Below are 25,199 nucleotides of genomic sequence, written 5' to 3'. Positions count from 1 at the left end.
TCAAATCTCATTGTTCGCGGATATTCCCTCTCTTGGATTGACAACGTCAAAATGCCAACCCGGGTTAGACTCCATGGCGGATTCGGGAATTCCCCAACAAGGGCAACAGTGCGATTGTCCCCATAAGGCCATTACACCCTAAATTTTGCAGATTGCATCGTGTAAAACAGACATTGTATCCAAATATGAAAGTAGGCCGACCTCAGGGGCCATTATCGCTCCCATGATGGGAATTGGGTGGAAATTCACCAGGGGAAAGCTTAGACATGAGACCAATGACTTCAGGTTATGTTTTTCATCTAGTAACTTCAGGGCTATATCAACGGATTACGAGTGTTATTTAGCGACCACAGCATATACAGATACCCCCCTATTCCATATCTAGAATTAGAGTACTTTTTATAAGTGTGGGAACGTCCTCAGGAACCGCTTTCATTATTCTGTTGGCTGTTTTGGATCATCGAGCCGATAGCCGTATCAAGTAAGCGGTGATAAAAAGTACTTCAAAAGATGTGTACTGCCACGACAGCTCCGAGGTTAACACCTCTCAGGCCAACAAGAGCCGCTAAGTCTCTAGCGATCCACCAGTTGGATTTGGGCCAGGTTGCGTTCGCAGGATAAACCCAAAACTGAGCAGTTGTTGCTTAAGGTAGCTTTTCTCTCCATGGTATAGAGGGAAGATAAAATAGATAGCGCGCGTTTTGAAGTTCAGCCTTTCCCGTTAGACGACCTCGGTCAACTCGATCGCTCAATGTTCGGAACCCTGCGCTACCAGTCCGAGAAGAAGACCGGGGAGTTCCTCGAGCGCGAATCAGGGTTTGCGGGGAATGTGGCAACCAACAAACCTCAACACTCAGCCTGCGATAACTGCCGGGTAAAAAAGGTGTGTGATGTAAATGCTGAAAGGCTTCATGCATTCATAGGCCATGTTCGAAACAGCTAATCGGGGCAATTGAGACGTATCAAATAGATCCGCTGCAGCGGCCGAAAAGCGGGATGTTCACAGTGCAAAACACACTCTCTCCCTTGCAACTATGCCCACGTACCCACGCGGAAAGGCAGGAGGAAGCAAGCGCCCACCTCTTCTGAAAAGAACAATGAGACTGAGACATGTCCGGAAATTGGTGTGGTGGGCGCCCAATCTCTGGCGAGGGATTCTGCAGCTACAGCTGCTGTGCAGCCATCCCTGTTGACGATGGAACTTCATGGAGTCAGCGAGAATTGTATCGGATTGGACAATGCAATGCACCCGGTCCAGGATAACCTGGAATTGGCCCTGGATCCGATGTTCAAGGAAGCCTCGACTTGGTCCAGTCACCTCAATTGGGCTCTAGAAGGGGAGGACAACTTTGTGCCGGACTCGGACTACCCAATCGCAGGGAATCCACAGGTCCCGGCCGATTTCTTCAATTCTGGGTATATGAATACCCCACTCTTGTCGATTCCGGGACCGTGCTCCAAGAATGAAATACTAATGGATGACAGTTACTCTATGTCTGAAAGTACTGTACAGCAGCAGCCGCTGCCGCTCGTTTCCAATAGTTTCACACACCCAGATCTACTTCCGACTCCACCGTTAACCCATATTCTTGCCCCAACCGTGAGCACAATCCGATCAAATGAGGATATCGTTGGGATTACTATAGACGAGCAATCGTCCTGCTCCTGCGTTACCTCAGCCGTCTTCCTACTGGATGAATTGCAGTCGTCTCATCATGAAGGGGGTCCCGGTGGGCAGAGTCTTGACTCCATTCTTTTGATCTATCGGGAAGTACTCTTCCTATGCAATCGCATGATCAACTGTGGCTCCTGCCAAGGGAAGTCGGAGAATATGATGGTGCTCAGCATGGTGATTGAACGATTAGCCATTCTCTGTGGGGAGGTGATTAATGCTTTTATCGCACAAAGGGAAGCAAGCAGTCCGGAGGCAACGCCCATACCGGTACTCATGATGGAGAAGCAGCCTTTAGCCCTGGGCAAATATGAGATCGAGAGTGGGGACTACGAGGTCATAATGGGGGTGCTAGTGACAAGGCGGCTGTCAGAGTTGGAAAGCATCATCGCCCGCATGAAGATGATCGGTTCCCTCACCCGCCGTGCGCACCAGCAGGCAAGAATGGCGCGCGTTGATCAATATATTAAGGACTTGTTTCGGAAGATCACGTCCATCTGTCCTTTTGTTACAGAATTGCTGGTCGATCCGAATAGGCCAGTGGCCGAGGATGCTGGGAGAAATATATAAGTTATGGAGTATACGACTGTGGATTCAAATTGATGCATATTGATACAACCGTCCTCTTATCAGATGATTCTTTACGATCATCCGAATGAAGTCTTTTATGCCCGGTCCAGGATAGGAGATCTCCAAACTCATCATCAACGGTAGATCCATATTTGTGGGGATCAGTATCTCAACTGAAACTAGTAGGTTTGCCTTTAGTTTCAAGTTGATCAGAGGAAGTCAGCCCCTAGAACGAAATTGGGGTGAAATCAGGGAAGGGAAAGAGGAGATGGATTCGGGAATTGCCCATTTAGGCAAAAATCAAGCCAAGTTGGGTACCCTTGGAAATAGCTTTCTGTCAGCCAGCTATTGACAGGCTATTTCAATGCTGGCTCTCGACCAAACCATGCGACAAAAAATGGGGGTGAGCTAGGATTATAAACCAACCAGCTTGCTAGACATCTTCAAAATGATGTTTGTTCTGGTATTTCCAATATATGGCTTGCGCTTCTAGCATTGGACTATCCGGGTGTATATCTATCCGTGAGTTCGCTTTTGTGGGTTTCTATGGGAATATTTGGGGTATTGAACATATAAAATACATAAAAGAAATATGGAGGCAAAGTCATATGCTGGGAGGTGTATATATCTCGAGCACTAGGACTTTTCTCGCGTATGCACAGATTCCTATTGCTCCAGTCTTCCCTTGAATTATTTATTATTACGGTATACATCGAGTCTAGGTGAAGCAAATGACTCTCTTTCTCTTTACTAATTTACTCAACAAAGCTCTAGGGCTCGGAAAGTAAAGAAAAACAACTGGCAGACATAATCCGGTACATACTCTCAATTTGGAAAATAAAACAAGGCTTTATATAGGCCAGCCGCTAGCCTATGTTATACCAACTCATGGTAGTTGGCCAATTGGCCTAGTGGTAAGGCATCCGTTTCCGGTGCGGGAGATCGTAGGTTCGAATCCTGCATTGGTCGTTACGTTTTTGCTTTTCATTCTATGTATGAAATAGTTATTTCATTTTTTTAATCAACTGGGACGTTTTTTCAACGCTTTTGGTCTGTTGCCTTTGTTTGGAGCATTTTCATCCTCCTCATACAGGGAGAGCGCAATCCGTACATGTAAGAAGCACAAGCTATTTACATCCATTTTCTCTACCAAGAATGAATGTTTATTTAGAAGCGTCCATTCTCAAAAACATGATCGATATTGTATCTGGGCATATTATATATATCTATGTATTTTACGCAGCATTGGTTTCAAATTGATTCGTGTGGGATAAATATATCTGTTGTCGCGGCAGCTTGTGCTTGATAAGTTGGTTTTATACGCATGTCAAAACATCAGATTATTTTGTTCATATATACCAAGGACCACATGACCTTTTTCATTCAACTCAATCAAATCCAGTTGCATCCTTGTAAGTCTGTCTGTCTGCCCGTCTGTCGCCTAGACCTCTAAATGATGAATGAGTGAGTCTACAATGTACGTACTGTACATACACAAGCGAGCCTTAACCACGTTGCTTTTTTTTTGTATTTTCTTGCCCACCAATCAATCAACAACTACCACCAATTTGGTCATAATAAAATCACATCCCAACTCAACATCCCATATAACAAACATAATAAATGCATTTATCTAGATGGGTGTGGGACATTTAGAGGGAAGCAAAAAGATAACGACCAATGCAGGATTCGAACCTACGATCTCCCGCACCGGAAACGGATGCCTTACCACTAGGCCAATTGGCCGCCTTGTGTATAATTTGGTCGGATTGAGGAATCAAGATGAAGAGAGATGTTTGAAGAATTAGCTAAACCGAACTGGCACTGGCCCCTTCAGTGGTTAGATTGTGGAGATGGCTGAGAGAGAGGAATTTATGGTCTGCGCAGGCAACCTGGTTTTGTTGGTCCTTTTCACCTTTCTCAGGTACTAGCTTGGATATGGAGCCGTTGTGGCACTCAGAATCTAACAATGTAGGTTGTAACTATGGCTTTAGCACATACTGCGGTTAGCAGGAGATGAGGATTACAATTTTACGTGTATTCCAAGTGGCCGTTAAAATGGCAAACAACAAACCTCTGAGACCTCAAGCGGGAGAGAAAGCTTGAAGGCGGAGGGTGTCTCTCAGTAACAAACGAACCACCCCTTGAGGAGGGCGTATTGACCATCACCAATCAATTCTCCGGAAAGAAACTCGCGGGATTAAATATTTAGAATACAAGCATCAGCAGTGCAGGTCCCGAACCTACATCATCTCTCATGATTAGCCAGGGTAATCCCTTGCATAGCAAGGAGGTGAAACCATGATCGACGGGGAAATTTGTCGAGATTAAGCATTGGTGCATTCCTGTCGGAGGAGAAAATAATCCAGCCACCCTGTCAGAGCCGTGGAAGAAGCCATCAGGATTTGCCGCGAGGGATGGTGATATCGATGCACGGGCAGCTGAGGGGCAGGTAGGACACAACAACGCCCCTTGGTATCCCAGCCATGACAGAATGTCAGCAAGACGGCCCGTCCTGGAAATATTAAAGAAAGTCTGGAATCCCTCGAGGTGACTCCCATTCCTGTAGACGTTCATTAATACCGCTTCCTTTTTTCCCCTTCCTCGTTCTTTTACCACGTCTAGCTTCGTCGCTCGCCGACATTTCCTTTCTTTGAGCTTGATACTCACAACAAAGGTCATATAGCCGACGAAATGGTCAAGTATACTTCCGCCCTTGCACTTTTTGCGGCTGTCAGCTTGGCGGCTCCTGTTGCGCAACTTACTGGCCGTGCCGAGAAGCATGGTTCAGTTGAGCACAAAAACCTGATTGAAGATATTCCCATACTTGGACCTATGCTTGCAGGGGTATGTCCATTTTGAATAAGATAAAGAGTCGAAGTGCCATGAAAAAAAGGACTGACACCAACCGACCAACAGAAGCAGGAAGCCAAGCGTGATAGTGCTCAGCCCGAGCACCATAACCTGATCGACGAGCTTCCGATAGTTGGCAAGATTTTTGGCAACGTAAGCTTGACCCTTTGGTTTCGAATAAAAAATTGGAGGTGCTTACGATATTACCTAAATAGCAGAACCAGCGTCGAGATATCGGAAGAGATGGTATTAGTGGCTTGCCAATCGTCGGAGGGCTGTTCGGATCGGTATGTACATTCTACCTTCATTCATTCGAAGGGGCGAGAGTGGTTGACGGAGCCATAGCACACACACACTGGCGGTAAAAATGGCTTGACAAAGCGCCGAAGCGTGGGTCAGAATGGAGGCGAAGACTGGAAGCGTGACCTGGCAAGCAGCCTCAGTAGCCTTCCCATCATCGGCGAACTGTTCGGAAAGGTTCGACACGCATTCTTAGCCGTTGGAATAGCCAGAATCAGAACACCAAAGCTAACATGATTTAGGAAAACAAGAACCCATCTCATAAACAGACCGAAACTCCTGCCAAACACCTCGATACCAGAGGGGCGGGCCATGCCAAGGGTGTCTTCGGTATTCTGCAGTCTTTAACCAGTGGTGGTGTAAGTTCTGAACCCCAGGCCGACTTGCATTTGTATAAGTGCTAATCATTCAAATAGTCCATTTCCAAGAGCCACAAGCGTGGCCAGGAGTTCAACCAACTGGAGCCAATGGGCGATGTTTTTGAAGGAGCTGTTGCGTCTCGTATGGAAGCTGAATCTCCAGCCATGCCAGTATGTCATAATACCAGATTCGAGGAAGACCCGATGGTAGCTCCAATCAACTGATTATACTGACATTTAAACAGATGCGCCGGGATGAGTCCGCTGCCGCCAAGGCCGACGATGGTAAGCAAGGTAACCAGAAAGGCAAGGAGAGCAAGACCTCCGGCGGTCTTCTCGCCCAACTGATGGGCAAGGAAGGCCTCGGTTCCATTGCAGGCAACTCCCACCACGGTGTTGGCCTCTTCCCAGTACGTGCCGTCTAAAAACACAGCACAAAACCATCAAAAAGCTAACGTTCGTCAGATGCGCCGTGACACCAACGAGCTTGAGGCCCGGCAAGCCGCTCCAATCCAGGGTTCAACATTGACCAGTGTTCTCCTCCAGAGTGGTGCTTTGGGGAAGGTCACCAATATGCTTTCTGGAGGTGCTGCTGCCAAGCCTGATACCAACTCCCCATCCAAGATCGGCGACAGCACCACTGCGGGTCCCCCAGACCCTGCGTCTGGTGCTGGACCTCACTCTGGCCCTGGCCTTGCTGCTGAGCAGAGGGGTGCTGGTGCCTTTTCCATGTAAACTGTGCGTGGTACATTCGGGTGACGTTATATTTCTTTCTATTAGTTAAACAGATTGTGATGAGGATTTTATGAAATTAGTTAGACTGGCTGACCAATATTGGGGATGTGTAAACGGTTATAATCTTCAGCTGTTGAGTTGTTATTTATTCTTCCAATGTCAAGTGTTTTCCTTGATTCAATGATAAACCGAAGCTTCAGCGCATAAATCACAGGCAATTTTGAAGGTTGGACACAGAAACCCGCAGGAAAACCCTGCTATTTAATGAGACAGGCAGACGAGGCTGCAAGGAGCGCACGTAAAGAAGCAAAACAAAGAAATCGTAAATCGTGATCAAATCAAAACCGGGTTTTCCGGTCCGGACCACCCAGTTAAAGAGCGCCCTTGGGGGTATCAGGTCGTTACACGCGATGAAAACAAATACAACCAATTTACTCGGGATGAAACAAGAGGCTCCAAAAGGCAAAGACCAGCCTAATCAGAGTCGTACATATCGACATCATCCACTACCACCGTCGTCCCCAACGCCTCCTTACCTTCCCGGATCATAGCCTGCAACTGCTTGTTCAATCGCTGAATACTGGCATCTTCTTCTCGTTCCTTGCGGCGCATCTTAGCAGCCTGTCGCTGTATATCAGCAGACGCAGGCACATCCCTCAACCGAGGGGATGCCAGGCCCCCCTGTCCCTTAGTAGGCGAGTGGGGTCCGGCTGAATGATAAGCAGTTCGTTTAGCGAGCCGAGGCATCACAGCAGATTTGCGACGAGGACTCGATGCCTGGAAAGTGCGTCGTGTGCGAAGGGATGGACTACCAAGGTCATTGCTGCCCACAAACGGATCCGAGCTCTCGGGTACTACGACCCAGCTTCGATCGACCTCGTCGTCTGGATATTGGCCAGGTACGGGTGTTGAGCAAAATGTGTTTGGGCTGTACATGTCTTTCTCGGTGGACGGGCTGGTTGAGGCCTGCCAGCTGGACTCGAGAGTGGTTGCTGGTCCAGATGACATGGCATAGCCCTGCCCTCCTCCTGCATAGAACCCTCGGAATGCGCCCGCCCAGCATAGATCAAGGACTTTGGTCACGGCTTTGATCACGGTCCGGCCCCAGCCTGTGGCCGTTGTGGTATTGGACCCATCGGGGCTTGCGGATATAATGCAAGAGTCGCGGCGGCTGCGCTTGCGACTGCCGTTGTAGTCTGCTAGGCTTGTTGACTCGTCGCTGGAATCGAAGGAAGGCGGGAGGAAGGATTCGCGGTATCGGTTCGGACGGTAGTCTAGCTCGGCAGAAGCGTGGAAATCGTTCCCACTTAAGCTTACTGAGCGGTAGTTGGAGTGGATCATCGGAGACCCAGCGAAATTGGACTCAAAGTGCGACGAAAGTTTCTCTTTGTTACGGCGTGGTCGTTTGCGACTGACCGAGAGAGAATATAGTGAGGTGGAAGCCGTGGAGGCTGGCACTTGGAATAGCTGAGAAGGCGCATTTGAAAGATCGAGTTTAGGTGGTGAAACAGAGTTGAAGATAGCGTGCATGTCGGGCATTTTAGAAGGGAATAAGAATGAAAGTAAGACGAAAAAAAAACAAAGGTCAAAGATCAAAAGATCAAAATCGGAGAAAAAAGAGAAGGATTTCTGAGGGAAGAAAAAGAGAGAGGTTGGATGTTGACCGTGTCAGGATTAGTGTTCCACCTTCCTTTTGTCTCACACTATTTAAACCCCTACATGAAATTCTCGAGATATATCCCTGTAAAGTATCTCATATGGATTGAATTACAATCGCTGACTGGTCCACTGTACTCCAGCTGCTTCTAATCCCTCATCACCATCAACTAACACACACCATCCCTCGCTACCTTGTCCTCCATCTCCCGCAATCACTGCCTCAAAGTGGCTGTGAGCGTATTCTAGCACTTGATTGTCAAAGGTACCAGGCTGTAACCAGACTGCAGGAATTCCCACCGAGTGCGCCTCCTTCAGTAACTGGAGAGTCACAGCCGGGGGAGTCACCACTGACAGGGAAGTCTGCGCCGGCGATGGCAAACTGGTCGGCGAGGGGACTGTATCGTAAGCACGCGAGGGGAGAGCGATCTGCGCTGCTCGGGGATTGAGAGGTGTCACCGGTAGGGAGTGTTGATGATACCAGGCGAGGACTGTAGTGATTTAGTTATCTGTATAGAGCACAGCAAGGAAAGGGTTTCCCTACTCTTGTATCCAAACTTATGAGTGTCATTGCTGGCCCCTGCCACCGCAAAGCGGGGGGAAGAGAAGAACCGCTTGACTGCTGCCATGACTGAATGGAGCGATTTAATTTTATGTTTTCAAAGAGTTAAATAATTTTATAAGTGGACCAGGGGTAGCAGGTGTAAATAATAACAAAAATTGAAGAGTTGTAAATCGGCAGAAGTTGTGAAGAAAACAACCTCGGCCGATGACGACTCTCCCTTCATCTCCCCCATCTCCGACATTCGGCGACCCAACCTATTACTTTACATCTTCACATTCATTCGCATGCCACCCTTCGTCCCCCGCAAGCGCGTATCCTCCGAGGACCCGCCCCCGGCCAAGCGCCAGGCCCGGCCCGATAATTCTCATCCCCAAGCTCCGTTCCACCTCTCCGACTCCGACTCCGACTCATCTTTGAGCGATCCACCTGAAGATCTCCTCAACAAGGACAATGCTCCCCAGGCAACCGAGGAATCCGAAGATGAAGAAGAGGATATTGACTGGGAGGATGCGATCGACACAAAGACCAGCGCCACTATACCTACCGTCGCAGCTCCGGAGCTACAGGACCTAGAATTGACCCTGGATCAAAATGAGACACACGTGTCCGATCTTCTGGATGGCAAGAAAGGGCCTAGTAAAATTGAGCGCCAAATCCGGATCCAGACACACTGTATGCATGTCCAATGCTTGCTTTTCCACAACGCTATCCGCAATGCCTGGAGCAACGATTCCAAGGTCCATGAGATCTTGCGCAAAAAGTTACCCGAAGGGATCCATAAGGAGGTCAAGAAATGGCGCATAGCATCGGGTTTAGAACCCCCAGAGCCAAAACCCGGACCACCCAAGAGTAAGAAAAAGGGCAAGAAGGCCCAGAGAAATAAAGACTGGAGTGAAGAGTCGGAGCGATTGGAACCAGGGAAGCCAGATATGAGCCGTGGCGATCCAATTATTACATTGATAAAAGTGCTGGTCGCATACTGGAGGAAGCAGTTTCGGATCACGGCGCCAGGACTGCGAAAGTATGGATACCGGCCAGTATCTGCTCTCGAAACTGCAATCACCGAATTTCGCGAGGAAGAACATGATCCAGAGCGCCACGGTGAACGTATCGCCAACCTCGATGAGTTCCGTGCGACCGCCGAGCATATGCAGGGCTCACGAGACGTCGGCGCACAGCTCTTCACGGCTCTCGTCCGTGCTCTAGGCATTGAGGCCAGACTTGTGGGTAGTCTACAGCCGCTGGGCTTCGGCTGGACCAAGGGAGAGACCTACACACCCCTCACTTCTTCCGAGGCAGATAATGACCCTAAGAATAACGGGGAATCAGAAGGATCTGAGCCTGAAACTGACACAGCTGAAAATAAACTACCAGCAAAGGACAAGCGCAAACAGTTTGACGCGGATCTGCCGTTTCCCATTTATTGGACCGAAGTTGCCTCTCCGGTCACGAATGAGATCATATCTGTAGACCCGCTTGTACTTTCTAACCCCGTGGCGCCATTTGGAGATACAGATCTACAAGCAAACTTCGAGCCACGCGGTGCAAAAGCAGACCGAGCCAAACAAGTTATATGCTACGTTGTTGCCCACTCGTCAGATGGTACTGCTAAAGAGGTCACAACAAGATACCTTCGACGGCGGACCTGGCCCGGTAAAACGAAGGGCTTCCGAATGCCCCTGGAAAAAATACCCGTAGGACCACGCGGGGACTACATCGCCTTCGACTGGTTCGGGATGGTAATGCGCGGATATCAGCGAGCCCGCAAGAGCAAAACAGCAGTCGATAAACTCGAAGAAACCCGAGATCTACAACCCAACCAACCTGAGAAAAAGAAAACAACCCAAACCGCTGAAACCCTCCAAAGCCTCCGGACCTCCACCGAGTTTGTTCTAGAGCGCTTTCTTCGTCGCGAAGAAGCTCTCCGCCCCGGGGCCGAACCCGTACGAACCTTCATCTCTGGAAAAGGCGCCCGGGCCAAAGAAGAACCCGTGTTCCGACGAGCAGACGTGTTAAAATGCCTCTCCGCCGAAAGTTGGCACAAAGAAGGCCGACAGACGAAACCGGGCGCTGTGCCCCTCAAGCGCGTGCCCATCCGCGCTGTGACGCTCATACGCAAACGCGAAGTTGAGGAGTTGCACCGCCAGACCGGCGAGAAACCCCTGCAGGGTCTGTACTCGCGTGACCAGACAGAGTATATTGTCCCGCCGCCTATTCAGGACGGCCGAATCCCTAAGAACAATTATGGTAATATCGACTGTTTCGTGCCGAGTATGGTCCCCATGGGCGCGGTGCATGTCCCCTTACCTGGTACCGTGCGGGTGTGCAAGAAGCTTGGTATTGACTATGCGGAGGCAGTGACGGGATTCGAGTTTGGGTCAAAGATGGCTGTCCCAGTTATTCAGGGCGTTGTTGTTGCGGCAGAGAATGAGGGTTTACTTAGAGATGCTTGGAAGGTTGAGGCTGCGGAAAAAAGGAAGAGAGAGGAGCTCAAGGCCGAGAAGAAGATCCTGCAGACATGGAGGAAGTTTTTATTCGGTTTGCGGATTATGGAGCGGGTGAGGGAGGAGTATGGGGGTAGGGATCCGGATGCTGACCGGGAGCGTGATTCGCATAATCCCTTTGCTGTACAAAAGAAGAAGCGGGAGGAGGAATCGGATGATGGCAGAGATGCAGAAATGTCTGATCAAGGGTCGTCACATAATGTGATTGATCATGGCGGTGGTTTCCTCCTTCCTGGCCATGAAGATGATGCGGACGATGAGTTGATTGTTGAGCACCACGATCAACGGATTCATACAGGCCTCTCTCACACTGATGCTGATGACCACGATGACAACGAGCCTTTCGAATCTGGATGTACTGCTACAGACTCTCCGCCTGTGTCTATCCCCTCGGATTCCGACAATGAGGTGGATACCGCTAAGGGTGAAGACTCAGAAGCTGAATACACACCTCGACCGACCCGACGAACGCGAGGTCGCTGATGGAATTAATTAATGTATTAGCCATGCGGCTGGCGTTGGAAGAGGCCCGTGTATCTTACTATTTTACCTACATACCATGTAGTACTAATAATCAAAGAGATTAGAGAACAGTACCAGCAGTGTTTTGTGTCTTGCACTCAGTAAAATGGTTGCAAGTCGAAAATTTAAAACAGACAGAATTCACATGTGCCCCCCCTAAGCCCATTCTAGAACTTACCAACGGATAGAGAGAAATAACTTTGACACACCTGCTTAAATTACTGTGGGCAAGGTGCCATTCCATATATGGACTGTCGAACTGTTAGCACGCTGATACACAATCTTGCTAAGCTCTGCTTTTACATGGTATATGTGTAGGCGTAGTCTTCTCAAAATATAGCATATCATCATCACTTATATCCATTCGGAGAAAGCACATATTGTGCTGTGTAGCATGAATAACTATAAGGCTGGTTTTTTGGCGTCGTAAAGAATGACCACCATCGTCAATGGCGACTATCTGCCGGTTCCTAAAGATTGTAGTAGCCGCCACCCTTGTTTTAGCGTATGGGAACTCTATAACAGTGGGTCTTGACGCTAAGTTTTGACGCGGGGCAAAATATAAGATATGTCGAATCACACCTGACACGAGTTGTAGAGTGTCATCTTTTGGTGTTATCGCTAAATAGTATGTATCAAGGTCGACATAACCCAGAGAGGACCCCCGAGAACCATCGTGCGAGTGGACTAGAGCTAAAGTGTATTTCGCTGGAATCAATGAAGTCTGGCTGGACTATTTGTCGTCAGAGACGCGTGGATTGCCTTCCTACAGCGTTATTATCAAGATCGCTTCCAGTTTCCCTACATAGTAGGTAGGTCTAGCACAAGTCGGTCTTGGCTCCCTTTAAACATGGCCATTGCCAGAGAGATTCCACAACTGGAACTTCGTACCAAGTTGTGCTCACTTTCAGCCGTAAGTGTCACGTCAAGTCCTTGCAAGAATGATGTGATTTCATCTGACAGAGGCTGCACTGTATAGGGTGTATATTGCGAGATGATAGGAAGCAAATTGTACAATGACTCTCGCCTGACCACGCGACATCTGAGCAAATGAACCCTACCCCAGCAACTAGCAGCCGCGTTTTCTAGCTCTGAGAATGTCTTCCCATCCTCGGTTTGGAAACGAGCCCTAAAGGCAGTTTCAGAGGTGACAATGCTGAAATAAGGAGTAGGAGGCATATTTCATATAGTGGAAACTTGGAAAAGGTTGCCATTGTTGCCCCGCGAAGAAAAAGGCCTCGCAGTTGCTACCTAACCCGTCCAAGTTTACGATTTTCTTCGTCTGATAATAGTATTCTAGCGCCTTGTCCAGGAGCACTATGCTTGTACACCCTGGCCGGGGTTGTCTAGCGAAGGCGGCTCTGTTAGACGGTGAAACCATCTGCTGGCATTATTTGTCCATCAGCTAGACAGAACCAGCGTGCATGATTACCATCCTAGCAATGGCGGTTGATTCTGGGCCAAAGTCTTTTCGTGATATTGTGCGCAACAATAATCGCTTTCTCGTCGATCCTCTCCAGTGGACTTCACGCCATCTTGATCTGGTAGGGTGTCGGTTCGAAGATATCGCAACTACCCCTGTCTACACAAAATCGACTCAAAATGAGAGAAGCAATGATGGCCAAAACCCCACGCTTGCATCTACATATTTAACTGAAAATGAGAGGAACAAGAAAGACCAAGAAACTTACCCGAAGCCACTTCAATCTAATGATGCTGAAGCCCTCGCTACGGGGTTGTTTCCTGAGACAAAGCGTGATTGTCTCATCAAAATTTTGGTAGTCAACATTGCCCATTTGCACATACAAGGTAAACTACAGCCTGGCAGTATGGCCGATATATTTATAGGGGTAACTGACAACTCCATGGAGTAGCAAAGGACCTCCATTCTTTTTTGACGGGCGATCTGTTCACCGACCAGAATATATTGTGTTTCATCATCACAAAGAATCGATCGATCATATCAACAATCGTTCGCCTTCATTATTAGGCTATGTGCACTACACAATGGTCAATGGAGCTCGCGATCGGCAATTTCATCCTTGTCCAGGTCTAAGGGGAGCTAGAAATAAGGTCGGTTGGAGCATTCGCTAGAAACGACTAGCTCAGACAACTCCAGACGAATGGACTGAAGATCCATATTTTGTACGTCACTTGTTGGCTCTCGCGCAGCTTCAAGAGCGCAACCTCAATCCATCAAAACCAATCACTTACACCGTATGTTCTGTCTGCTCATATTTCTATCAGTCTACCGTACCCAGCTCATTCGCCCTCAGTCGCGTCTTCTCGTTACCAATGTATCAGAACGGGAATGTATCATATTATATGAAGCCAAAATTACTACTGAGCTCCTAAATGGGTTGAGAAATTGGATGGATGCAACAATCCCCGTTCAATGGCCCATAATTCAGCCGAAAAGAATATCATATAAGCCATATGATACATTTGCTAGCCGACTCAAAGCTGATATAGGGGAAATGGAAATCAGCCCTTGTCACTGTCTTTCAAATACATCAGATAATGTGGATGATGTTGATGAGCACAGTACGAAACGCTCATACAAATCAGAAGATAGAGGGTCATCTAAGATGAGAAAGATTTGAAAAAGAAGAATGGAGGGTCTAGTATAAGGCAGCCTGGGCATACTATATTTATCTGCATATTGGGGACCTCCTTTGGGCGATCAATTTTATGGGCGTTTCAGCGGGAATTGTATCAATATTTTGCATGTTTGAATGATGAGTGATGACGTGTACTAGTACATATGTAATATTCGAACAGCTTCCAAGCTTACTTATGTTTCTTCGATATATGACTTTTTGCTATTTGCGTAGTCAATAGGTATCCCTTGAGTTATTGGGCGGTCATTGGATTTTTTCTTCTTGCAAGCTACCCTAACTGAACACACCTGACGAATTTCTCTGAAAGACTGCGAGCCCTCGGTTTTTAATAGGGAAAGCGAAACATTCCACAAATGTCAACTTAGATACCTAAAGAGCGAGCTTTTTGTCGAAAAATATGTATTTACTTCTGAGTAGCGTCCTTTTATGAAATCCAAAAATGAAATCATACGTGCAAGCTTGATATGAAGAACGAGGCAAAACCAATTAGAAAATACTTTCAATCATTGCGACAGCGAAGATAAAATAGCTAGTGGAAGACATGAAGTTAAACATGCGTGTCATCTACACATTCACTGCCGTTGACAAACACACACCGCCTCATTTAGCCAGGGGCGTGGCCGAGGTAGTTGGGCGACTGCCCGGGGGTGGGGGGCCACCGCCGGGGCCACCGCCAGGACCACCGCCAGGACCACCGCCAGGACCACCAGCGTTCTCATTCTCAACGCCACCCTCTTCGGTGTAATAAGCCGCAGGGGTGACAGTTGTGTCCTTTGTAGGGTCGATACCAACCGAGATCCAAGCGAAGATTCCATCGGAGACATCATCGCCCAGATAGACGTATTCCATGAATGGGTCAATGGTAGCGAGCTCTTCGCCGAGAATGCCGTCGTCGGCGTTGGTCATCAAAACCTGTGTGTTGGTGGTGTATGGGGCGACCTCCTCAACGGCGGAAATGAGATCCTGGTCAAAGAAAATCTGCCCAACGTGCGACGAGTGCGTGGTATATAGACCGGTGATGGTTCCGTTTGCGAGAACTTGGGTCTCGTTGGCTGGGTGGGTGAGGACTATTGATCAAGTTAGTGAATGTTGATACATGTTCGAGCTGGTAGTATTTGGTAGAGATAATTTGTGGAAATAAGAAAATAGTAGAGGCATAGCCATGAAGAAAGGATCTCGTAGCTGGGTACCATACCGTGGATGTGAGTTGCCCGGCCAGTGTAATGGCCTGGGAAGGTTGTCTGGAACTGGACAACACCATCTCCATTACTCTTCTGGACACCCCGGTGGAAGGTCGTGTTGAGGTTAGTATCATCGTCAGAGTTGCCGTTTCCATGAGCGACGATTCCAGAATAGACACCCTGTGATGATCGACGTGAGTGGAACTGTTCATACTGTGATACAGTAATACTTGGAGTAGAAAGTTTACTTACGGTGGAGTTGCAGTGCCACGCATCCATGTAGATCTCCGGAATGGGTTCGCAGGTGTTGGTGTTGATCAACTGGATGTCCATGTAGAGAGGAACACCATCCTGGGACTCTGCGATGTTTTCACGAACCAGTTCACCCGTGACGTCTAAGCCGCATTAGTAAAACGCAATCATAAAACAGAAATAGGAAACTAACAGTAAGGTCCTTGGGTGACATCAGGTCCGAGGATGCAGGTCGCATCGGTGCCAAACAACACATCGGGGTCAGTAGAGTAATCCACACCCGTGAGGTTGGAGTGATGCGAAATATCAAGGCCGCTATCGGCACTACGCGCCTTGAGATAGTGGGTGGCTATCAACGTGTTAGAATGTGCTGGTGTTTGGACTTGGCTTTGAAACATACTAGACTCAAGACCAAGACGGCGACGTATGTTCTTCACGGCCATGTGGCGACGGGCAACGTTTCGGCTGTGATGTCCTCGACGCTGAAGATGAGAGGCACATTGCGCAAGACTGCGCGAGTGAACAGGGGCGCTCTGCAAGAATGCAGCTCGCTCGGCAGCTTCAGCCCTGACATCATGTCCTGGGTGAGCGGACACAATGGCAGTCAGACCAGTCAGGCCGATGGCCACAGCAGATGCGAGATGAACCATGGTCGAGTTATAAACTCGATAACAAGCCTTCAAAGGGCAGGAAGGAGAAAATGGAAAGCAAGGAATTCAGGTCCAAGCTGTTAGAGCTGACTGAATGTGATGTGGAAGTTGAGGATACCATAGCTGGGGGTCTTGGGGTTATTTTATACCTTGCTGTTGCCTCTCCCGATAACACCCAAGGCGGAGCATGGCTCAATTCAGGATAGTATAAATGTCATTTTTATGAAGCTGACGAGGGATATGGAGTAGTTCTGCATCGGCATTGCCAAATAAAACGCGGGTCATTTCTCAACAAGCAAGTCTTTCTGATAAACACAGGGCCCCGCAGTGGAGCTCCAACAATCCATCAATGAAATTGCGACATGCCAGGGCGAAGGCTTGCAATTGCTTGCAGTTGATAGGGCATCGGTATATTGTGGGGGAAGGAGATGCTTGGTTCTGCAACAACTCTAACCAACTCTGATGAATCCACCGTCGATCATCCTGGCACTAGTGTCCTGCCAAAGGAAAAATAAGCCACTGGCATATTCGCAATTTCCCATGCGGGGAATTAAAGACAAGGCCCAGGTATCATCTCCATAGAATAGGTCTTTCTCTGCGTGACACTGGAGCAAGTGATCGACCATGGTGACGAGGCTCCTTTCATCCAATTTAGAACTGATCCATCTAGGGTCCGTAGAAGGGAAATAGGTATTCAAACGCAGAGGCATCACCACCAGATAACAAAGAGAGAACTCATCTCCGTCGGCGACCGCGAAAGGCCGTGGCTGGGCTCGTCACAGATACGCTTAATGGCATATGACAGATAGGTCCCCTGTACCCAACCAATCAGTTTCCAAAATAAGCCCATTCCATCAAAGTTGCGATGTAACGGCCAGAGGGGGTGCATGGGGAAGTCTTCGCCCTAACGTGCGTGGTAGTATACGTATTCGGTCTTGGCGGTCCCGTTCTGGGGACCCCTGTAACAACAGTCAGCGGAGAATCGAGTCCCGATATCTTTGGCTGCATACTTGTGTCAACAATCAACAGTGAAGATGCCGGACTCCGAGACTTGGTGCCATAAAGCTTTATATTCTTATCAATGCAAGATAAGAGACACGTGAAGGTCTTCACTTTATAAATAGCGCATTTCCCCATCAAATCTGTGTACTTGCGCACGTCCAGAATGATGCTCGGACCTCAAATTTCCAAGATTTGCCAAGACGCTGACATAACTCCAAGAAAGGCTTGGCAATTGCTTGCTGCTAGAATATCTTCCAATATATGAGAATGTGGCAGATGGATGCATAATGGCGTGGCTGGTGTGGTTGTGGTGAGTGTATTTCAACCTTTCATCTTTTTCTAGAAATGCATGTCTCATCAGCTACACCTCCAGAGGTATTTTTCTTGGCAGACACATCGTCTGACGACTTGATCTCTATTTAACATTTACACAATTAAATGGTCGCCTACAAATAGAGAGGAAAATTAGTACCAAAGAGGTAACAGAATTAATTTGTTAATGGTACATGCATATTCGTGGATATCGGGGGCAATGTCGCATGAAACCGTCAACGCATGATAGAGGCAAAATTAGAACCAAGACCCACTGAGAGTGGGCCAGAACTATGTAAGGGGCAGAGAACGAGAGAACCACCAGTACAGAACCAGTCCGATGGATTAAACCTCGTGCTGGGTAACAGTGGGGAGGTGAGAAGCCTTCTCGTCCATTCCAATATCGGCAGCAAAGGTGCTGGTAGGCTTCCACTTGGCGGAAGTGCGAGGAGTAGTCTCTTCCATCATCTTGTCCACCTGCTCAAGGGTCAGACCCTTGGTCTCGGGAATGAGGAAGTATGTGTAGACAAAGGCGCAGGTGCACAGCGAACCCCAGATGAAGAACACCTTAGCACCAAGGTTACCCTTGTCGGCATCGGTCATGTAAGGAGTGATAACTGCGATGATGCAGTTCCAGAGCCAGTTGGAGGCGGTGGAGAGGGCAACACCACGGGAACGGATGGGCAGAGGGTAGATTTCACCAATGACGACCCAAGCGCCAGGACCCCAGGTGCTGGCGAAGAAGAAGATGTAGATACAAATGAAAGCGATCATTGCACTAACAGCCTTGGGGTTCTGGCCATCGGTAACGCCGATGATGGCGACAATGAACTGACAGATAACCATACCAAGGGCACCCCAAAGAAGCAAAGGACGACGTCCGAATTTCTCAATGGACCAGAAGGAGATGGGGGTGGAGAAGACGTTAACAATTGTGGTGATCATGCTGATCAGGAAGGGATCATTAATTGTGCCAAGCTGAGTGAAGAAAGTGGTTCCGAAGTAGAAAATGAAGTTGACACCAGTCCACCTATGATTCATTAGTTTCTATTCGATAGCAGGGGGGAAGGAAAGTGAGACATACTGTTGCATCATCTGCAGCGAGGTACCCAAGATAGTACGACGAAGGTTGCTGTTAGGGTGCCAAAGGCTTCCGCTGAAGCAGCTCATCCAGGTGGTGAAGTATCCACCCTGGGGGATAGACATAAGTTCGTACTGGTTGTTGGCATCAATCTCATTCAGCTCGGTCTCAACAAAGTGTGAATCTTCGGGCTGGCCACGGATACGGGCCAGCACAGTGCGAGCCTTATCCTTCTGGCCCTTGCGGATATAGAATCGAGGAGACTCGGGAAGCATGAACAATCCACCGGCCAGAATGAGAGCCCAGAGGAGCTGAAGGCCAATGGGGATCCGGTAAGATCCACTGTCTGTGCGGTTCTGAGTGCCATAGTTCACGCACGAGGCCACCATCATACCAACGGTGACGCAGAACTGGTAGCCCGAGACGAGCGCACCACGGACCTTGCGGGGTGCAATCTCAGACATGTAGAGAATGATAATAGCGGAGACGAAACCGATACCGAAACCGGCAACGAGACGGCCGGCAACGAGAAGTCCCAGGCTGGAAGAAGCAGTTTGCAAAGCGACACCGACCATGAAAATACAACAGCCAGCAATGATAGTAACCCGACGACCGAACCAATCAGCCAGATCACCGGCGATGATGGCACCGAAGAAGGTTCCAGCGGAGAGAATAGAGACGATGAGTGACTTTCGGGAAGAGGGGATAACGAATTGATCCTTGGGAGTATCATAAGGCTAGATACGATTAGTGGGATTCCAGGAACCATTGGGGAGATATTGATGACTTACAAGGCCTTGGAACTCGTGGATGAAGTACTCCATGCCGAGAACACCGTTGATGTAAGCAGAGTCATAACCGAAGAAGATACCACCAAAGGCAGCAAAGGTACACATCATGTAGGCCTTGAATGTGACCGGAGCCTCGACGCGCGTGTCGTCGACAGGCTCGGAGATAACTGCTCCACCTGGCATGGTAGCGAGTCGATGGGGGTATTCTAAGATGTGTCCAAGAAATCCAAGAAGTGATGAATTGAGATATCCCCAAGGAAGATAATGTGAGATGTGAGATGTGAGATGGAGAGAAGAGAGGAAGGAAACTGAGGGGAATGAGAGAGGATTTATATCCTGGGGGTAACAGCCACTTTGAGAGCTTCACTGTTTGTCTCCCCCAGACCTCCCCCATGTCCCAGGAAAAAGAAACGAAAAAAAAAAAGAAAAGAAACTCCAGGAAAATAAAAAAACGGATAATGTGTAATCTAAACCATATTGGGCTCACTCTCATCATAAAATACAAGGGAAATGTAAAAATCGGCTGAAATGACTGGGTGTAGCTAAGTCTGTTCTGGAAATTTGACCACGCGATAGAAAACGTCAAAAAACGTCAAAACCATCGAAAACAGACCTAGAAACATACCTCGAAACGGCAAGTACAGGGAAACCGGGGAAGTTGCTGCACGGCCCAAGCCGTAAACTGTACTATTGAAAGATATGATTGGTTGGAGCCCCCCAGAAACGATCCGCCGATCCCTGTTTTATAGACTATACCTAAAAGAGGGCCCTGGGGCAAATCAAACTGAAAAAAAACCATATAATACGTCTAGAACGAAACAGAGGCTCGGGTTGATGAGAGTACCCCTAGTAGATCGGGGAGATATCCAATTTGGGATATACTTCCGTAAGAGGAAAAAGCGTTGATTGGTTAGTTCTCATGGCACATAGCGCCACGTGCCCCATAATGTCTTCCATAGTTTTTCTTTTTCTTTTCTTTTCCCTTTTTAATTTATAATTTTGTAATTTCTTTCTCTCTTTATCAAGGTTCATCCTCGGGTTTTTATTTATGGAGACTGGGGACTCCTTATATAACATATTTATGTTGGAGATTCATATGTCTTAGGTTATTGTTACCCTTTCTAGCTTACTAGTATTTCAAAAAAAGAAACAAAATAAACTGACTCGGTTACCTTGGGTCTTCTGACCCTTGGGAAGGAACTGTTTATAGTTCAACACTTCCAGACCACTCTGTAGGACCTATTTAGGCACTATGCTCACATCAATGTCACATCGAGGGCCGTCCACAGCACAGACCTTGGGCGCCACAAAACTACACTCTCCTTTAAGGGAAAAAAAAAAATTAAACCACTAGTCTTGGCGTAAGGCAAGCTGACTCCTAGTAGGGACAGGGAATACACATGTGCAGTAAGAATCACAGCGGAAATTAGTTTCATGACCGGGGGGTTGATTGATATTACATACTAATCAAAATTGTACATATTCCTAGTCGTGTATAGTCAAAAAACCAAAGAAAGGAACCCCAAAAACCCTCCTCCTAAACTCGAAACCAAAAATGATCAACACTGTCAAAGTGGCTCGTAGCTCGGGCATGGCCGAGCCATTTAGTGGGGCTATGAGAATACAAGATTTTCGAAGACCAATATGGGCTTTCAAGGCTTTCTTTCCCACGGGGAAACCAACCAGTTATAGATGAAGGACCACACCTACCGGAGGCTTGGCGCTTGGCATGGAGCTTTTCATCTCCGCTCTATGTCTTGGCAGTCACGTGAAGGCGAGTTTTTTCCCAACCTGTCCCGTGCCGAATAATCGCCACTAGCCGTATGAGCGGGCTATTGTCGGCAGGATTTTTGTGCCTTTCTCTTGGTTTTTCTTGGCTGCTCTGCGCTGTCTCGGCGCGCTTGAGCGTGGCATGCTATTTGACGTTTCTAGAATGTGACTAAAACTTCCGAACACCTGTTACATGCTGGAGCGCCCAAATACAGCAAACGCTGCTAGTACCCGGTACTCTACGGGTCCGCATTCGGCTTACGGAGCACAACGGAGCCGATAGTGAAACTTACCATATACGTTTTCTCGGCTAGAGTCGTGCCATGAGACCCACCATATTCCGAAGTTGGGGAAGACAGAAAGCTGGAGATTACCCCGACCGAAGAAAAACCAGAATCGGAACGAGCCGAGTGACTATTTGCCGATGCCGGTGACTACTTTCCGTTAGAACATTTGACTGTCCACTTTTTGAGGGGGAAATACCGAAAAGCACGGGGTTGAAACTCGGTTGTTCCTATGTACTCCGTACTTATGCGCTTACTAGGTTTCTTTTGAATATATGGAGAACCCTCCGTATCTCACGGGCTTTTTCTGGGGCAAAATAATACCCCGGCACTTTTCTCTTTTGAGTAGATCTGGTCACCGGTTAGTCATTTTGTAAATTGCCTGTTAACTACGGAGTAGTTATTCCGTAGTTACATTCGTCATGATATTATGTGTTATTATTACCCATTCAATATCCCCCTTTGGATTTCAAATAGTCCTGATTAATGTATTTCTTTCTTTTTTTTTTTCTAAAATGTGACACATTCATTTTAGATCTTTTGACTAGGGTTGATTGGATTATAATTCTCTTTGTACAGGGGGTCCTGGAGTTATTGGACCTGCTTGGTCACACCTACAAGGATTCACCTGCATGGCTCCCCACCTCTGCAGGTTTCATTTTCGGTAAAACCAACGTTAGGAGCCAAGTTAAAATCAAATCTGCTATGCCTCATGTAACTGAATATCAAGTCCGGTTAACCCCATCTGTCGCCAACCCTCAATCTCTTTCACATAACTCTTAATCCCCTCTCCCCAAATACTGAAATGTGCCGCTTGCAAGGCTTCACGGTCAAATTGGAGTCCCGCCCGATTCATTAAACCCGGAGTGTAACCCAGAATATCTCCTAGTGCTCGCGCTCAAAACCTTGGAGGTCCATTCTCCCGTTGAGCGAGAGCTAGGCTCAATAGTAACCCCGGTGACGGTGATACCTAGGTTTTGCTCCGAGGTCAACCTGCTTGCTTCCGAGATGATGTGGGCGACATGAACGGTAAGTTGATCGAGAACATAGGCCTGGTTTGCTGATGCTTCTGCTTGATATCGACGGGAAGAATAGATGAGGAAACCCATTCGCCATTACTCCATGGAGTGAACCCCACTTCTGCCATTTCTCCTGGAGGATTTGGTCGTCACGTCCGGTGACATTCAGATCCGCTCGATCCGCACTACCTCCAAGACTGTAGCCGGTCCGAAAAATCAGGGCATCCAAATCATACTCTTGGTCATCTACCTCTACCACGATCCCCCGATTCGTCACCGTGCGGACCCCTTTTCTATCAGTGGGAAACATTAGACCGGTTGAATACTATAAGAAAATCCTCACTGAAGCACGGCCGTTGACACCACCCTGGATACCACGGCTTCAAGGCTCGAGCAGTCGCTTGGTCGGTCACTGTGGTTTGGGGATTCTCGTTCGAGGTGAAGGTGTTAAGATTCTCCATGCACTCCCGTTGCCATCCAGAACCTCTTGCTTGGACCATTTTCGCCTACCAGGTGCGATCGGTGGATTGGGTTTGACGCCACTCCATGGTGTGCGCTGGAACACAATGGGTCTCGCAATGTGTGGGATTGCTTGGATGGCAGGTACACCCGTTCCGACAAATCCAATTGTCTTGTCTTGCAGTCCATGCACAGCTGGGCTGCTTGGACTTCCTTCCGTACCCATAGTCCTAGCGTGAGGTGTGGAAAACCTTGCCCTTATGGGCCTCAAGGCCGTCTAAGTTATGGTATTTTCGGGGAGTTCGGCAACCCGGTAGCCAAGATGACAAAATCCGATTGTATCGCCGTGGGTGGCTGGCCATGTGGTGTGATATGGACTGTCCATTGAGAATCCTGGTCATTAAAAGCCAACTTATTTACCGCGGTGTGGAACAAAGCCCGCTCAGTGGGATTCCATTGACCAGCAATGCGATTCGTGTGTTCTCCCAACTCAGGCCCGGTGGCATACTTTTGTGCATGTACTTGGTTTCCTCTAGTAGGGGCATGTAAGTGTAACTTTCAACATCACAGGCCAGGCCGGGATATTTGTCCCACCATCGCATTCCTCCAAAGCCACCTGTTGTATCCACAAAGAGGATCTCAGTCGTGTAAAGAAATCCCGACTGGAGCAGTCGCACTGCGGACAGCAGTCCTCCAAACTCAGTACCGACAATAAGGACTCAGACCTGCTTTTTCTGGAGCAGGTTGTTGTCAATCGCGATATTTCCGTTGAAATTGTGATTGTTCGTGGATTCATTCATTAGTCAAGCCCACATATTGGACTGGTCCTTCAGGGCGCAGGCGTTTCTGGCGTTCCGCGTTATACCGACCTTGGGTCTTCTGCAGATCATTCTCGCTCGTCTTGGTTATATTGGTGGTAGGTTGCTTGAGAGCAGGATACTCTAGGTCAACAGTAGATAGTTCTAGCATTATGGTAAATTGGTGGAGAAATATTCCCTGGATACAGATAAGCTACACGAAAAGGGAGATGTAAATGTCATCGTGAGTTGTGTGTCCGCCGTTCAATGACATGCATAGTGCTTAGCAACTTGTTTGCAATTTATGTACTATTTCCCGACAAATCAGCACAAGGCACGAGCAAACCGAGAGTAACCAGAAAAAGAAATAAAACCGAGAGAAAGAAAGCAAACAGACTAAAATATCACGCTCTTATCCAGATGGTGAAGTGTATGTGAGATGTATATGCCGAATCCAAAGGATCAAAATCCAATCCTAAGAGGTTACACTCAACCCTCGTATATCTTAGAATTGGACCAAATATGCTACTGGCTTTGAATTCGCCGTATATAATAGGCTACACGAACTGGATGTTGTACCCAGCCATTGACAAGAGACTGTAGGTGTAGGAGATTCTTGCTCAATGTCAATTTTCTACCACCCACCATCTTTACTAGCTTTTTTACCTACTGCTATGCTTGAAAGAAACGTTAGACCCGAAAGAGAGTATTGACCTTACTATTCCTGCCTGGTAAGCGAAATAAGCAAAAGAAAATCTACCTACGCTATTGCGCAAAAATATCAGTGTTCTCTATCGCCTACTTTTATCTTGAGGTTCACACGCGGAGTTCCCATTTGACACGCTACTCTTTTAATTTTTTATCAAGTGAAGTATGAGTAAATGATAATCCGTTAGGTAGCTATTGAGATACGCCAGTCACTACTCAAGCATTTATCTATTAGTTCAAAAGGCCATAACCAAGTCAATTTATATAATTAGCTCAGCTGTAGGGGTATCCGTCCATGAATATATATATAGAGGTTCTCCACCAATGTGATTGATGTTGGTACGCTCTACTCTGTATAACATACATGTATGCTCTAATAGATATATGCTCTGGGACCACACCGTAATAGATAATATTTAATATTTACTTTCTATTGACTAGGAAGGTAAGTGGTAGGTTCAGTTAGAGAGGTGGTTAAAACCCCATTTCAACTAGCCTACAATCACAAGCCCCTACCCGTACTATAGTTTATTTAT

The 25,199-nt window shown here is 47.7% G+C and overlaps 11 protein-coding genes across 11 annotated transcripts; 5 read left to right on the top strand and 6 right to left on the bottom strand.

Moving 5' to 3' along the window:
* Positions 1-751: 751 nt before the first annotated feature.
* On the top strand, positions 752-2,242 carry N7479_002869 (Zn(II)2Cys6 transcription factor domain-containing protein; the record flags this gene model as incomplete). The annotated part of the gene is made up of 2 exons (XM_057250566.1): positions 752-883; positions 971-2,242. 2 exons carry the CDS (start codon positions 752-754, stop codon positions 2,240-2,242), a joined length of 1,404 nt encoding a protein of 467 aa, XP_057114998.1.
* A 2,694-nt stretch (positions 2,243-4,936) lies between these two features.
* On the top strand, positions 4,937-6,489 carry N7479_002868 (uncharacterized protein; the record flags this gene model as incomplete). The annotated part of the gene is made up of 8 exons (XM_057250565.1): positions 4,937-5,089; positions 5,162-5,248; positions 5,311-5,382; positions 5,441-5,572; positions 5,638-5,754; positions 5,812-5,925; positions 6,000-6,164; positions 6,220-6,489. 8 exons carry the CDS (start codon positions 4,937-4,939, stop codon positions 6,487-6,489), a joined length of 1,110 nt encoding a protein of 369 aa, XP_057114997.1.
* A 474-nt stretch (positions 6,490-6,963) lies between these two features.
* Positions 6,964-8,028, bottom strand: N7479_002867 (uncharacterized protein; the record flags this gene model as incomplete). Its single annotated transcript, XM_057250564.1, has 1 exon — positions 6,964-8,028. The coding sequence occupies one exon, from the start codon at positions 8,026-8,028 to the stop codon at positions 6,964-6,966; it is 1,065 nt and encodes a 354-aa protein (XP_057114996.1).
* A 228-nt stretch (positions 8,029-8,256) lies between these two features.
* N7479_002866 (CoA-binding protein) lies at positions 8,257-8,774 on the bottom strand (the record flags this gene model as incomplete). Its single annotated transcript, XM_057250563.1, has 2 exons — positions 8,257-8,636; positions 8,690-8,774. 2 exons carry the CDS (start codon positions 8,772-8,774, stop codon positions 8,257-8,259), a joined length of 465 nt encoding a protein of 154 aa, XP_057114995.1.
* Positions 8,775-8,994: 220 nt separating this feature from the next.
* N7479_002865 (Rad4 family protein) lies at positions 8,995-11,697 on the top strand (the record flags this gene model as incomplete). Its single annotated transcript, XM_057250562.1, has 1 exon — positions 8,995-11,697. One exon carries the CDS (start codon positions 8,995-8,997, stop codon positions 11,695-11,697), a length of 2,703 nt encoding a protein of 900 aa, XP_057114994.1.
* Positions 11,698-12,537: 840 nt separating this feature from the next.
* Positions 12,538-12,915, bottom strand: N7479_002864 (uncharacterized protein; the record flags this gene model as incomplete). The annotated part of the gene is made up of 1 exon (XM_057250561.1): positions 12,538-12,915. The coding sequence occupies one exon, from the start codon at positions 12,913-12,915 to the stop codon at positions 12,538-12,540; it is 378 nt and encodes a 125-aa protein (XP_057114993.1).
* Positions 12,916-13,178: 263 nt separating this feature from the next.
* On the top strand, positions 13,179-13,610 carry N7479_002863 (uncharacterized protein; the record flags this gene model as incomplete). Its single annotated transcript, XM_057250560.1, has 1 exon — positions 13,179-13,610. One exon carries the CDS (start codon positions 13,179-13,181, stop codon positions 13,608-13,610), a length of 432 nt encoding a protein of 143 aa, XP_057114992.1.
* Positions 13,611-13,743: 133 nt separating this feature from the next.
* On the top strand, positions 13,744-14,339 carry N7479_002862 (uncharacterized protein; the record flags this gene model as incomplete). The annotated part of the gene is made up of 3 exons (XM_057250559.1): positions 13,744-13,809; positions 13,831-13,953; positions 14,013-14,339. The coding sequence occupies 3 exons, from the start codon at positions 13,744-13,746 to the stop codon at positions 14,337-14,339; spliced, it is 516 nt and encodes a 171-aa protein (XP_057114991.1).
* Positions 14,340-14,957: 618 nt separating this feature from the next.
* Positions 14,958-16,440, bottom strand: N7479_002861 (intradiol ring-cleavage dioxygenase; the record flags this gene model as incomplete). The annotated part of the gene is made up of 4 exons (XM_057250558.1): positions 14,958-15,424; positions 15,553-15,933; positions 15,984-16,139; positions 16,191-16,440. The coding sequence occupies 4 exons, from the start codon at positions 16,438-16,440 to the stop codon at positions 14,958-14,960; spliced, it is 1,254 nt and encodes a 417-aa protein (XP_057114990.1).
* Positions 16,441-18,099: 1,659 nt separating this feature from the next.
* On the bottom strand, positions 18,100-19,809 carry N7479_002860 (sugar porter family MFS transporter; the record flags this gene model as incomplete). Its single annotated transcript, XM_057250557.1, has 3 exons — positions 18,100-18,784; positions 18,839-19,572; positions 19,627-19,809. The coding sequence occupies 3 exons, from the start codon at positions 19,807-19,809 to the stop codon at positions 18,100-18,102; spliced, it is 1,602 nt and encodes a 533-aa protein (XP_057114989.1).
* Positions 19,810-23,388: 3,579 nt separating this feature from the next.
* N7479_002859 (uncharacterized protein) lies at positions 23,389-24,127 on the bottom strand (the record flags this gene model as incomplete). The annotated part of the gene is made up of 3 exons (XM_057250556.1): positions 23,389-23,551; positions 23,579-23,856; positions 23,972-24,127. The coding sequence occupies 3 exons, from the start codon at positions 24,125-24,127 to the stop codon at positions 23,389-23,391; spliced, it is 597 nt and encodes a 198-aa protein (XP_057114988.1).
* Between the last annotated feature and the right edge of the window lie 1,072 nt (positions 24,128-25,199).

The sequence above is a fragment of the Penicillium vulpinum genome, assembly GCF_028829585.1.
Source record: "Penicillium vulpinum strain IBT 29486 chromosome Unknown utg000001l_segment0_segment0, whole genome shotgun sequence".
In the NCBI taxonomy this organism is placed as follows: Eukaryota; Fungi; Ascomycota; class Eurotiomycetes; order Eurotiales; family Aspergillaceae; genus Penicillium; species Penicillium vulpinum.
Note: the sequence above shows the minus strand (reverse complement) of the source record. Positions and strands in the feature narration are given on the sequence as shown.